Genomic DNA, 13,598 nt, shown 5'->3' on the forward strand with positions numbered 1-13,598 from the left:
AGATTGGCTGGTTTCGAGGGAAGGGGATGTGAGAGCTCAGGCCTTGTCCAGCCCGGGTCGCGAGTAGTTTGCCTTGCCGTTCCTCCAACTCTCTAATCTTGGCCTGCCACGGGAACACTATCCGTCACTTGGCCTGCCCAGTCATCGGTGATCTTCAACGCAATCGCTCGCCACCTTTGCAGCCACAGCACAACTGCATTTTGCCGGCTGGTGTCCGAGAGTGCATGCTACGAAACAGGGCAAACGCCTTTTCCGTCTAATCACGGGAATCTCAGTCGATGGCATGGTAACGTTCACCGCAAGGCGCATGCCAGGTTCCGAGAGGTTTCTAGCCTTGTGGCTCGGGGCCTTCCCGCCACAGGGGATGACTGAATTGACAAACACGCTAAGCAAAGGGGCTGTCGTTTCGACTTGGCTGAGAGATCTCGTTCGTGGCGGCTTGATCATGGAAGCTTGTCACGCCAAACCCCCGCCTCACGCCGTCGGCTCTGCTACAGGACTGTGTCAGAGCCGCTGCTCGGGACGTTGAGCTTGGTAGGCCTTCATGCTGTCTTGCACAAAGCGCCAAACAAAGCAATGTCGTCAACAGCAGCAACTTGACTGCGCAGTGGAGTTAGTTGGCAATGGAAACGACATTGACCGTCAGGTACTTCTGCCAAGTCTCCCTTGTCGTGGCCCAGGTACCAGTACTTCGTACCTCGCATGAGACCCACGCATCGCGCGTCCATCCACGCCGTCCCTGCTTGTTCGTATCACGCCCCACGAGAGGTTCTGGGTACGAAGTATCTCTCTGTCTAGCCCTGCCAGTTTCTGGAGCCTTTCCGCCAACTTGACTTCTAGGCCTTCGTATTCGTCCGCCCATTGCTACTCTTCGAGGTAGTTGTTGCGTGCTCGCCCGCCGAAGCTCGCTGCCCGCGCATGCCGCCGAGTCTTTCTGCTGGCGTTGGTCTTGGAATCTGGTGACGGCAGGGAACCATCGCAGAAACTAACACTAACACGGCCGCCACGCCCACCGACATGAGCGGAGATCTGACGCTCTCGACAGCACAATGCGAAAAGGCTCTATGGCATAGTCAAGCTCATAACGTGATGGGAGAGAAAACATGTTGAGCTACTGGCCTTTTGCGTACCCCTGGTGGTATTGTCGTCAGGCATGGGCAGGGTCAATCCCAGCAAACAAGTTTTCGTCCACTCTGAGTGTCGATCCGGCCGAACCCAGCAGAGGACGTCATCATGAACGGGCGCCAAGTGCCAAAAGCATATCCCACCAGCCGGTTAATGAAGCTTTCAGTGATTCTACTCCTCGAGTCAGACGCAGAATCCGTTCGTTCCTATTGCGCAACCAAGAACTACTCGCCTAGGGAATCTTCAGCCGAAAGTGGGTGTCGCACAATCGAGTTGTCATACATCGTTGCCGTATGGCCTGTCGTCTTCGGCCGGCCGCGAGTTTGATCAATTTATCGCGGATTATGCCCTAGCACTCCCGCCGCGCGACGGTTGAAGCGTGGAGCTTGGGCCTGGACTGGGACGTTGCGAATCAGGGACCACTCGTGTTAGGCTGTCTTTTGACTTCATCCGAGCTTCGGGTGGCTCATAACTTTGCGGCCGGGTTTGTGATCCTGAATCGCGCGGGATCTCCAAGCTTCGATGCGAGACCGCCAGGAGGATGCCATCGAAAGCCATCCTTCCTCAAGTGCCGAGCCTCCCATCACCGGCCTGATCCATGAGTCCGGGGTTAGGAGCGAGATAGCTGAGGCTTCATATGTCAACTTTGGGAGATTGAGCTTATCTCTCCATATTGACAGCAATATACCGTGCAGCGCCGAAATGAAGCCTTGTGCCCTGACAGCGAATCTCAGCGCTTCGCGTCGTCAAGCGACAAGCGACATAGGGCGGCCCCATCGGGTTTCTCTTCCGCTTGCCCAGGCCGCCAGCTCTCCTTGAGCAGTTTGCGTTTCACCGCTATACGTCGCTTCCCGTTCCTGTGTCTCATCAGATGGCCGTATCCGCCGACGATATTGGCAGATTGGGTCTCCAGAGCCATCATATTCCTACTTGGTGCAGCAAACCGGTTTCCCTCATCAATAGACTGCATGTCAGCCAGCCAAGAATCCAACAGAGTTTAACGATGGCGCTCCCCTTGGCTAGGGCAAATCTAGGAAAAGTAAACATCTGAGGAGACTGATGCCCCCTTTGTTTCATCAGGGCGCATTGATTCTGGGGCCTGCGGGCCAATCGATCTTGATGTTTCATGGCACGCGGGATTGAGCCTTTGCCATGAGACGTCTTTGCTTTGTTCCAGAATTCAGATCTGTTACCCCTTGCCAGGGACGGATGGCGACTTCAGGGGCGTGCATCTCGGTGGACAGAAAAGCAAAGAGACCATCCATCCATCGGGGCTGGATCGGACGGGCTAACGCACCGCCACGTGGATGCGATGTGCAGTTCTCACACAGTAGCCTGAATCCCAAGGTCCAGTTTCCCGCTGTCGGGTGCGTGGAGGGGCTGTGAGGAACTGGCTCACAAAGCAGCGCTCTGCATTCGTATCCAGAGAGGCTCCGAGACGAGATGGTAGTATATGTCGGTTCGGCTATGAAACTGTTCGCCGCACCGCGCAGAGGACGCATGTCACGACAACTCGCCTGGCTGTGCTTGCTGCATCTGCAGCATTACCGAAACCACGCGAGATGAGTGGTAAGACGGGCCTGGCAAAACGCCTGGGCGAGGTCATCCCGGCGACCCGCGGGGTGACACAACCTGGCGCAGAGGAATCAGGTCCCGGCTGATCATCGCCAATAACCCCTCAAACAGACGGCTTGACCGGATTGCCGGTGTTACTTCGTAATAGGCTCTGGCATGTTCGTGCGTCAGCCTGGTGCCGAGAGCAAAGTGCTTATGTCGTGCTTGGGTCGTTGACCATTGGCTGTCAGCATTGGCATGTGGCAATTGCTAATGACAGACAATAATTATTTGCTCTTGCAAGTTGCTAGCAAGATAATGGTACCTGCGTGAGTTGATTGCTCATCCTAACTAATTGTGCGGCAAGAGAGCCAAGGCTCAGGCTTGATAGGGCGTCAACTCACTCAGCCTCATGATCAAAGGCATCACGAGAAATAGTGCAAGTAGTAAATTCCTCTCCGATGCAGGTCACGATATGTAGCCGATATACGAACAGGTCGACATATCATGACCTATTGCTAAAAATACGATTATTGATTTGTATCAAGATAAGTGCACAGCATCTGTGTTGCTTGCCCGTTCACACAACTCAAGGAAAAACCGAGACACCAACACAAAGTTGCGCGTATCCTCTTCAATGAGTCAATAAGGCACAGTAAGAATAACGAACTTCAAAGAAAACCAAATTATCACTTTCTGTTGACATATTTCTTTTATTAAAAATGTAGTTTACTTAGAATATCTAAGGAGAGTTGGTTTTTCTGTACCAACGTGTGTTGGTGTCTCATTTATTTCTTAACCCATGCGGTTGCACATGTCGTCAAGAGTTCCATGTAGGACCGACGTGTCTCCGTCTTAGCAATCGTTGAAGAACAACGTTTAAGAAAGGCAGTATCATTTCACATGTTCAAGCCACACAAGTGAAACCTGTTATTCCCATGATCAACTTGTGTTCCAGACTGTGCTAGTACGTTGAGCATCACGTGATACGTTTCGAATTGTTTCCACGGCAACACCACTGTGTGTTTACCGCCCCTCCATTCCCAAGCATCGCGATAAGCACGGAAAAGTGGCAACGCGCACACACTCGCAGTATTCCAGCCCATCCAGCATAGTGACAGAATCAGCAAACATGGCGTACAACCCGAGAATGAGCATTATCCCAACCTCGCAGCAGCAGTCGCGGCCGCGAAAGAAGGAAGAAGAGGCCGACGCCTTCATGCGTCTATCGGACCGCGAAATCGTGGGCTGCATCACCGAAATTGGCATCAACTTCACCGTCGCGGACCTTCAGAAACCGAATGCCGTCCATATTCAGCAGATATTTGAGTGGTTCGCCGAGCTACTCCTCAATGCGACGCGCGAGACTGTCGAGCCAGCCATGCGCGCTGCCGCCGAAGACATCTGCGGCGAGTTTGCGGATGTTATCCCCCCGGACACACGCAACCTGATGGGCTTCTACGTCTCGCTGCGGAGGCTCCTATTTGAGTGCGGAATCACCGACTTCAGCTTCAACGACCTGTACCGACCTACATACGATCGCCTGGTTAAGATCTTCAGCTACGTGATCAACTTTGTGCGGTTCCGGGAATCGCAGACCAGCGTCATCGACCAGCACTATAACAAGGCAGAGTCGACCAAGACACGCATCGAGACTCTCTACGCCGAGAACCTGGAGAACGAGGGTCGGCTGGAAGATATGCGACACAACCAGAAAGCGATGGAGGCCCAGGTCCGAGAGAAGACGATGAGAAACGAAGAACTCAAGAAGAGGCTGCTGGAGCTCCGAAGGAACCAAGAAAAGGTCGCCGCGCGACTCGAGGATGCGAAGCAAAAGAAGGGCGAGCTCACGGCTTTGCTGGAGCAAAAGACACAAGAAAAGGTCACATTGAAGCAGGAGAGCACCAAGTTGCGACCCTATGTGCTTCAGAGCCCTTCGGCTCTTCAAGATAACTTGACGGAGCTTCGCGAGATTCTCAACAACGATAAGTCCCACATCGACGCTCTGGATCGCCGAGCCAGAGCTCTTCAGACTTCGACAGACTCCTTCTCTGTCGTTTCCACAGATGTAGCATCCTGTATCAAGATCCTGGACGAGATTGCATTGGAGCTGTCCAAGGAGGAGGAGGAACTGGCGCGTAACGCAAAGCAACGAGACGCTCTCTCGGAGCGCAATAACAACGCTCATGAGGTGGAGCGCGCCGAGGGTCTCCTTAAGCGCCAGCTTTCCAAGTGGACAGAGCGGACGGAGAAGCTCCGCGAGCGCAGCAACCAAAAGGCACAGGAGGCCAAGGAGAGGATGCAAGAGCTCAGCGCAGTGCACAAGCAGCTCACAGCTGAGCGCACCGAGAAGGGCAAGGAGATGGAGGTCCGACGTGTAAGGATCGAACAAACCGAGAAGAAGGTCAGTTGTCCCCATTTCTTAATTGGCAGCACTGCAGAATGCTAACTCGATGTCAGATGCTCGACCTGAAGGAGAACATTGAGAACGAAGTTCACAGCGCACACGAAGAGTATCGAAAGATGGAGGCTCATATCGAGCTGTACATTGCAGAGATGGAGCAGGCTATTGCTTAGATCTGTCTTTAACCCGTTACCTTTTTCTGTTTGCTTTACGGTTGGGCGGCAATGCTTGGAATAGATACCATGGGCTGGCGTTAGGGGTGGTTTATCACGACATGTTATGCAGTGTTTATGTGTATCTCGAGCATAATGACGATGATGATGCGATGATGTTGATGTGGAATATTATCAGTATCCCTTTTGATACATGTTGCCTGAAGGTATATGCCTTTAGACTCTAGTCTGATCCTCGTGAGGTCTTTCGGTCCTCAAGCTCGAACCAGCGGCTCATTACCTGGCGGACACTGACACCCCGTCCGCTCCATGACCCATCATCCCTCCTCGCTGTACCATTCAGCAGAGGAACCATTTCTCCCCCAAGGTGCTCGATGTCGTCATGGCCTCCTATACCCTTGGGTTCGATAACCACTGCTCGAAACGCATTTCGCGAAGCAGAATCCACCAAGAGTGCTGCTGAGTTACCAATACCTTGAGCTGACCACTCACTAGCATCTCGGTGAAGTGCCAAGAGTCCGTATGCCAAGAGTATCGGCGCACGAGTACTGGGGGCGTGATTTGGCGGTGCTGACACTGCAGAGTCCTTGGGCGTAAAGACGGAAAGTTGCGCGCGAAGATGTGTGACTGTGGGGGCAAATATTATTCGTATATGACGAGATATGGCGATCTGATAGAGTGATGCTGTGAGGAAGGGATGAGAAGGTGATGATATCTCAGGATCTTTGTCTTGGAGAGTGAGATGGTGTGTGATGTCTTCGACAAGAGACTGCTGAAATTCGGTCTTTGTAGAGCCTATAACTATAGTCGTTGGGTACCGGTGACACGAGATGATGTATGACAAGAGCTCCGAAGGCGTTGCTGGAGAGAGAACGATGGGTTGAGATGCCATGTTCTTGAGATGTGGTTGTCCAGGGTAGTTGATCTGGTGAAGAGGTGACACTGTGGACCTATTCGGATCTAAGGTTAGGGAATGATGTCTTTGGAGTTTAAAAATCTTCTTTTGGGGCGTCTTGTTATTCTCTCCATCTGGTCACGAGTCTGAACCATTTGTTTTGGTTGTGGTACCAAGATCTCATCTTCTATGTCTGGTGTTGAGGCAGCTCCCCCACCAATCGTGGCGCCCCTCCACCTCCACCAGCCGCGACGCCTTCCGTCGCACAACGTCATTCCAAACACCTACACTCAACACTTGATCAGGGCACCTTTTTCCCTCCTCGACGCGGTAGAAGCTCCCACACTCACTCGTCACCATGGAGTCGATAGCGAGGATCTCGAGTCTCATGGAGACTGGTGCGTATCCTTCGCTGACCGCTCTGCCTCTTGCGCTAAACTGACTGATGCCTCAGCGAGGGAGCTCACCCTCGATGCTGCCCAGGCGACGCGCGGTGCGCGCACGAGCTCGAGACCCTTGGATCGGAACCAGATGAGGAAGCTTCTGGATAGTCGGAACGAGCGCGAAGTTCTCGAGGGTCTACGGCGCGTTATGGCTGTGGGTGCTGTTGTCTTGAGCGTGAAGAATAGGCGCTAATATGTCTGCGGCAGATGATGTACCGAAACCACAAGACCCTACCCTTCTTCTCGTCTGTCGTCAAGAATGTCGCCTCCCCGAACCTCGAAATAAAGAAGCTCGTCTACATCTACCTAATCCACCATGCCGAACAGGAGCCCGACCTTGCCCTCCTGTCCATCAACACCATACAGAAATCCCTATCCGATCAGAACCCCCAAGTCCGAGCCCTCGCCCTCAAGACCATGTCGGGCATCCGAGTCCCCGTAATCAGCCAGATCGTGTCCCTTGCCATCAAGAAGGGCGTCGCCGACATGAGCCCCTACGTACGCAAGGCCGCCGCCCTGGCGATCCCCAAGTGCTATCGATTAGACCCGAGCCAAGCGCCGCAGTTGATCGATTACTTGTCGACTCTCCTGGGCGACAAGCTGTATTATGTGGCTGGAGCAGCTGTGTCGGCCTTCCTAGAGGTCTGTCCAGACCGGATAGATCTCGTCCACAAGCACTACCGAGCGTTGATTAAGCAAGTGGTGGATATGGACGAATGGAGTCAGCTTGCCACAATACGACTCATGATGTATTATGCGCGGAGGTGCTTCCCTCGGAAGCCGGAGCCTTCAGGGGACTCTGAGGAGCAATCTCAGGACCAGAATGTGGACGATTTTTATGGCGAGTCCAGGCAAGGCGGCCGAGGCCAGGGATCGTCAGTATTGGACCCTGACCTGGCGCTGCTCCTGAATGGCCTCAAGCCTCTTCTACAGAGCCGCAATGCCGGAGTCGTTGTCGCCGTGACTAGATGCTACGTCGACATTGGAACACCGGACTATGTCAAGCTCGCAACCGGTCCCTTGATTGCTCTTCTCCGTGGAGCCCAGGACATACAGCAAACTGCACTATTCAACATTGTTTCTGTATGCCTTATGCGGCCTGCCGACTTTGTCAAGTATGCAAGCCACTTTCTTGTCCGAGCCACCGATCCTGCTCCCGTCTGGGAGTTGAAGCTGGAGATCTTGACTATCATCTTCCCCCACAGCCCACCCCATGTCAAGAGTCTCATCTTGAAAGAGTTGGAGCATTTCTCGCAGGGAACTAACAAAGCTCTCGTCCGCGAGGCTGTCCGTGCTATTGGCCGCTGTGCGCAGGCCGATGTCACTACTGCCCCCCGATGCCTGAAGCTGTTGCTAGGCCAGATCACCAGTCTGGACGGTACTCTTGCAGCTGAGTCGCTGACGGTAATTCGTCACCTGATACAACAGGATGTCCAGGGCCACATCGGAACGGTGGTTCGGCTGGCGAAGAACCTCGACTCTGCTACGGATCCTCAAGCGCGAGCGACAATCATCTGGCTGGTGGGTGAATTCTCAGGGCTGAATGGAGAGGACAACATTGCGCCAGATGTTCTCCGCATCTTGCTCAAGGAGTTTTCCAGCGAGTCGCCAGCAGCCAAGCAGCAAATTCTGCTTCTGGCTGCCAAGGTCTATCTTCACCACCTTAACCGGAAGAGTGAGACAGAACAGCAGAGAGAAGCGGAGGAAGACCCCCCTATGGAGACAGACACCCATCCTATTGCGCGTCTCTGGGAGTATACTCTGCTGCTTGTAAGATATGATAGATCCTTTGATCTTCGTGACCGAGCAAGGATGTACCGGTCCCTACTGGCTGTCCCTCAGTTGGCGACGTTGATGCTTCTCGCCGAGAAGCCTGCTCCACAGGCCCCGAGTCCATCTGAATCCCGAAAGGGCTTCTTGCTTGGTTCTGCCACTCTGGTACTCGCAGGTGGTGGCGCGATTCATGGACTAAGGGGGTACGAGCCTCTGCCTGACTGGGTAGAGGAGGGAAAGCAGCCTGACCGTCGCCTCCGTGAGCCCGAGGGAGGACAGAGCTCCCGATACGATGTCGAGAGAAGCACACTCCCAGCTGGCGAAAGACTTGACGAGGCAGCTAAAACATTTGTGCCAAGCAAGACAAATGGCACGGGTGAGGCTGTAGGTGCCAAGACTCTGGATGACTGGCTCGCGGAGGAGGAAGAGGAGAGTGAAGAGACAGAAGAGGAAAGCGAGGAGGAATCAACTGATGATGAGGAAGAAGACGAAGAGGAGGAGGACGACGATGATGATGATGACGACGAGGAAGAGGAGACGGACAGCGACGATGACGGGGAGACGGATAGACTGGTCAAATCCTAATAGTGATAGATAACATTACCATGAGAAATACGCTCAATTCGGCTCGCCCGAGTCTGCAATATCGATCTAGTACCCGTAACGATAATCAACGCCTTGTGTATTGATTCCAACTAGGGAATGACGGCCATCTTTGCCCTTGTTTTTTACCCCTTAACCAACGATTCTGACCCAAACCCTTTATCTACGCAGTCTGAGAGTTTTCAACCTTTCTCTCGTCAGATGACTCTGCTGTCATCTCGGCCTCGGTCACATTCTTTTCGCTGAAGCCTGTCGCCATCTGGGGGAAGAAGAGTCCTGGATGGAAAGCGGTCAGGAGGAAGCCTGTGACGAAGACGAGGGTGCTGTCGAGGACGAGAAAGCTGGGCTCGTCTTGCATGATGTGGTTGCCCCATCCGCCTGCCATCTCGGCGATTCTGTATGAAACGAATTTAGTTGGTGTCTACATGGAGGAGAGGTTAAGGGGAACTGACCGGTAGATGCAACGGATGAGGATGGAACAATAAGCTCCAATAACAGCAACTGTGAAGCGTCGGAACTTGGTATCTGTCCAAACCCTCAAGGCCGCGGGATCAACCTCGGAACTGTGGATGTACTTTCTCACCCTCAGGTAGTAATCAGTGCCCATGACACCAAAGCCCAGCAAGACAATAACCTGGAGAACGACACCAGCGATGATGGTGCGGTTACCGCTCTGGGCAACACCAGGCTGGTCCCTCTTTGCGGCTGCCGCGACACCACCGCCGATGGCCTGGATGATGAGACATGACAGGTCGGCGGGGAGGAAGACGCGCGGGTACCAGCGAGGGTGGAAGCGAGAGAGGGAGGGGTTGAGGGCGAGGGCGACGTGCTTGAGGGTGAGGTAGATGGCGGCGCAGATGAAGGTGGGCGCGATGATGATGCAGCAGATCTGGAGCTGGAAGGCGGCAGAGTTCCAGGGGTTGGGGTTCATGAGGGCTCGGCCGATGTAGCCTGAATGGAATGTTAGAGAGAGTAAGATATCGTCGATTGTTGGTCTTACCTAGTGTCTCGAGGAGTAAGCCTACTCCAAGAGTGGCAGCATACGTCCAAGTCTTTTTCCACACACCCAGTCCTACACTCGAGATACACAGCAGACCAAACGCGAGAGCAAAGAAGATGCTCGATCCTCGGTTGGGAACATAGCCAAGGACGGTGGCTTCGACTGGGCACAGGGGGGAGAGTTCGGAACAGTCGTCGAAGCTGGCTGGTCTCCGACGAGCCAGCTCGTTGAGCACCGCGTCGAGCATGTTGCGATGGATCGAGAATCTTGTTTCCTTTGTCGTTTTCGCCTCGGGTTTGTCGGATATTGGGGTGTTTTTTCAACTCCGCTCGTCGAGTTTCGCCACAGTCGTTAGTCCCTTTGTGATGTGATAAACAACAATATACAAGAAGAGAAAGAGAAAGAGAAAGTAAAGACTCGAGAGTTGTCGAGGGGAGAAAACACCATCAGACGAGATTACCGCTGACCCAATTCGAGTACACCACCCCCTCTCATCAACCGGTTACGGATACTTGCTCAAGCACCGGACACCCACGGATTTAAAAAGATCAACCGGAGTTCGGGCACCCTTTGTTACCAACGACCAGGGGATGCATACAGTAAACGTCACATTAACACTGACTTGCCTGGCCTGGCCTCAGGTCGGTTTAAAGTCATTCCTAGACGCTGATCCTACCTAAGCTGACGGCATTCTCTGAATGCGAAGGACCCAATAATACCGTCCGGAAGGCCAGAGTTCCGGACACCCACCTCATCTCGCTGTCTGGCTCACCACCTCGCTTAGAGGGTATTTCCCTTCTGGGTATGTCGTTCGAAGAGAAGAAAAGCTCCGAGGGAGCTAAGCTAGTCGATGAGCGGCGGCCGAACCCTGGTGGCGGCGCCACGGGAGCGGGCCAACCTGGTCCGCATGGGAGCAGGGATTCGGAGAGATTTAGATTGCCGAGTCTTTGAGTTGCTTGTTTCATCTTTCTTTTGAATCAGATTTTGAGTTGCTTGTATTAGAGACAGGGCTGAGACTGGTAGGTGTCTAAAGGATGCGTCTTTCGAGGTTGTTGTGATAATAATTGAGGAATTAGAGTGAGTTCTCGGCCGGGGCGGCCTTGGGCATTCTTCCAATTAAGGAGGACCAATCTGCTGAGCTAGTGATTGACTTGTCTTTCTGCATGCTTGTTTTTAACTGAAGCAAGACAAGGCTCCTAATGGTTCATATCTGATTGCTCAACAACTTGATGTAGTCGGGCAAACTGACGGGCCAACGTCTTCTCTGTCTCAAAGCCACCAAAGCCACTGTACTGTAGGTACCCCAGACATCAGCCACAGGCATTCACAAAATGAGACTCGTGGCGATTCATGGAAACAGAAATAGATTCATGCAATCAACTTGATGAAACAAGCTTTCGACACTGAGACTCGTTTTCTCGTTCACTTACTCTACAGTTGTGGTATTGCTGGGGCATCTTGAAGTTCGAGTCTGCAAGCGTTACCTACCTACAACTCGCCTTCAGGAAATGCAAATCACTTGCGGATCTTCCTGTAATTAACGATGGAGCAGCCGTCAGACAATTTTCGTCTCGGAAATTCACTTGATGGTTTATTGCTCAAGGTTTATTGTTCATCTCATCAGACTGTTCATTCGTTGAGGTCATGAACGCCTGACGGGGACTGGCTGGCGTTTGTAACATGTTACATGGGAACAACAATGGTTGATAGCTCATGTTTGTCTTGGTATGTAGGAAGAGTGCAAGGTGACTACGAGGAGGGGTGGGTTGTCCAATGATCCCTGTTCCAAGAGGCAATCCAATGACGCATAGACTACGTGGAGAAGTGCTGATCGTTTCAAGTCTGCTGCTGTAGAAGGTACGTTTCGCTTCTCACTGAATACTAAGAATCAACTCTGTGCACTGCCTGTTAGCCAATCAACTGGACAGGATCGTTTTGGCCAGTATTAACCTGGAGGCTGACTGCTACCTGGGCAGCTGGGCTGGGTGACCGGCAGCATCCACACTTGAGCTTCTATATGTGGAGTTGAGCAAGTGAACATGGGTGCGAATGAATGAATGAATGAATGTGATGGACATGGGATACTCATCAAAGTTGAGTTTCATGTTGCGCAAGCAGAGCACACTCTCCAAGGACCCATAGCTGACGAGTTCAGACTTCACCGTGTTGTAGCCGAGCACACTGGTCTCAGTTATCGAGTCTTTTATTCACATGCCGTTTTACGCACCTCTGACATATCTATATAACTATTTCTATTCCTCCTTGCCGCCCAGATACCTGTAAACGACCGAAAAGTCCCGCCCCTGACACCTTTCCTCCTTCTCAGCAGCCTCATACACCGCAAACGCCGTCTTTGCCAGCTCCATCCTCGCACCCGCCTCCTCGGCCGCAACGATGGCGAGTCTAAGGTCCTTCTTCATGAGACCGATTCCGAAGCCACCGCGGTAATCTCGGTTTGCCGGGGCCGTCTCGACGACGCCCGCCACGGGGTTGTTGACCTCGCTCGGCCAGCACTTGCCCGTGCTCACGTTGATGACGCCCGCCAGCTTCTTGGGGTCCAGACCCCATTGCATTCCCAGGTTCATGGCCTCGGCGGTGGCGATGTTGTTGAGGGCTAGGAGGTAGTTGTTGGCGAGCTTGGCTGAGAGACCAGCGCCCTGCTCACCGCAGTGGAGGACCTTCTTGCCCATGAGGAGTAGGACGGGCTCTAACCGAGGGACAAGAGATGGAGGAGAACCGAGCATAAAGGTAAGAGTTCCGGCAGTAGCTCCTACGACACCACCGGACATGGGGGCGTCGACAAATGTGCCTTGACCAGCTGAAGTGACGGTCTTGGCAACTTGACGGGAAGTCGAGGGGTCAATGGTTGAGCAGTCAATAAAAACACGGTCCTTCTTAGGGAGAGAGTTTGTAATTATAGACTTGTAGACACCCTGGACATGCTGAGGTTCGGGGAGGACGGTGATGACGGTATCCTGAGCATGTTAGCAGCTGAAGTGGATCACGACGACTAACAAGACTCACAGCATCTTTGGAGGCATCAAACGCGCTGGCAGCCAGCTCAACCGCCGCACCAGTTGAGGCAGCCTTCATCTCCGTCTCAAGGCCCTTCATGGACTCGGGATTGATGTCAAAGATGGACACCTTGTCCGAGGGCTTTAACTTGGATTGCAGGTTCTTGGCCATTTGGTAACCCTATGTTGCACTGGTTAGGACCCCTGTATACCTTGGTTGAAGTGAAAGTCAACGTACCATCTGTCCCAGGCCGACAAAGGCATAGTTATCCAGTCGTCGTGCTGAACTGGCAAAGCCTCGTCGAAGCACAAGGCTTCCAAGTCGTGTTGAAGGTCTCATGATGTGTATGTATAAGGGTATTACAACAAGGGAGAACAACAGCAGAGAAGGCACTGGGGATTACACAAGAGATCAAGTTTTCAAGTTGAAGAGAGAGGCACAAGATATATGGAAGCAAGAGCTCTCGATCGATGGACGTTATACGTGTGGGGGAGTGGTTACCCGAAAGAGAGCCGGCCATTGCCGCACATAGCCAGAGAGCTACCGAGTTAGATTCACGACGCGGGAGTTGGAGATGATGGAGAGATTCCATCGTGCGGGGAACACGCGGGGG

The 13,598-nt window shown here is 53.0% G+C and overlaps 4 protein-coding genes across 4 annotated transcripts; 2 read left to right on the top strand and 2 right to left on the bottom strand.

The window, feature by feature from the left end:
* Positions 1–3,811: 3,811 nt before the first annotated feature.
* NCS54_00231800 (Putative kinetochore protein NUF2) lies at positions 3,812–5,256 on the top strand (the record flags this gene model as incomplete). Its single annotated transcript, XM_053147920.1, has 2 exons — positions 3,812–5,083; positions 5,140–5,256. The coding sequence occupies 2 exons, from the start codon at positions 3,812–3,814 to the stop codon at positions 5,254–5,256; spliced, it is 1,389 nt and encodes a 462-aa protein (XP_053003895.1).
* A 1,253-nt stretch (positions 5,257–6,509) lies between these two features.
* On the top strand, positions 6,510–8,952 carry NCS54_00231900 (Hypothetical protein; the record flags this gene model as incomplete). Its single annotated transcript, XM_053147921.1, has 3 exons — positions 6,510–6,549; positions 6,606–6,748; positions 6,802–8,952. 3 exons carry the CDS (start codon positions 6,510–6,512, stop codon positions 8,950–8,952), a joined length of 2,334 nt encoding a protein of 777 aa, XP_053003896.1.
* Positions 8,953–9,133: 181 nt separating this feature from the next.
* Positions 9,134–10,217, bottom strand: NCS54_00232000 (Hypothetical protein; the record flags this gene model as incomplete). The annotated part of the gene is made up of 3 exons (XM_053147922.1): positions 9,134–9,365; positions 9,423–9,921; positions 9,971–10,217. The coding sequence occupies 3 exons, from the start codon at positions 10,215–10,217 to the stop codon at positions 9,134–9,136; spliced, it is 978 nt and encodes a 325-aa protein (XP_053003897.1).
* A 2,005-nt stretch (positions 10,218–12,222) lies between these two features.
* On the bottom strand, positions 12,223–13,324 carry NCS54_00232100 (3-hydroxyisobutyrate dehydrogenase; the record flags this gene model as incomplete). The annotated part of the gene is made up of 3 exons (XM_053147923.1): positions 12,223–12,945; positions 12,995–13,165; positions 13,223–13,324. The coding sequence occupies 3 exons, from the start codon at positions 13,322–13,324 to the stop codon at positions 12,223–12,225; spliced, it is 996 nt and encodes a 331-aa protein (XP_053003898.1).
* Positions 13,325–13,598: the final 274 nt, after the last annotated feature.

Source organism: Fusarium falciforme, chromosome 2 (genome assembly GCF_026873545.1).
Source record: "Fusarium falciforme chromosome 2, complete sequence".
Taxonomy (NCBI): Eukaryota; Fungi; Ascomycota; class Sordariomycetes; order Hypocreales; family Nectriaceae; genus Fusarium; species Fusarium falciforme.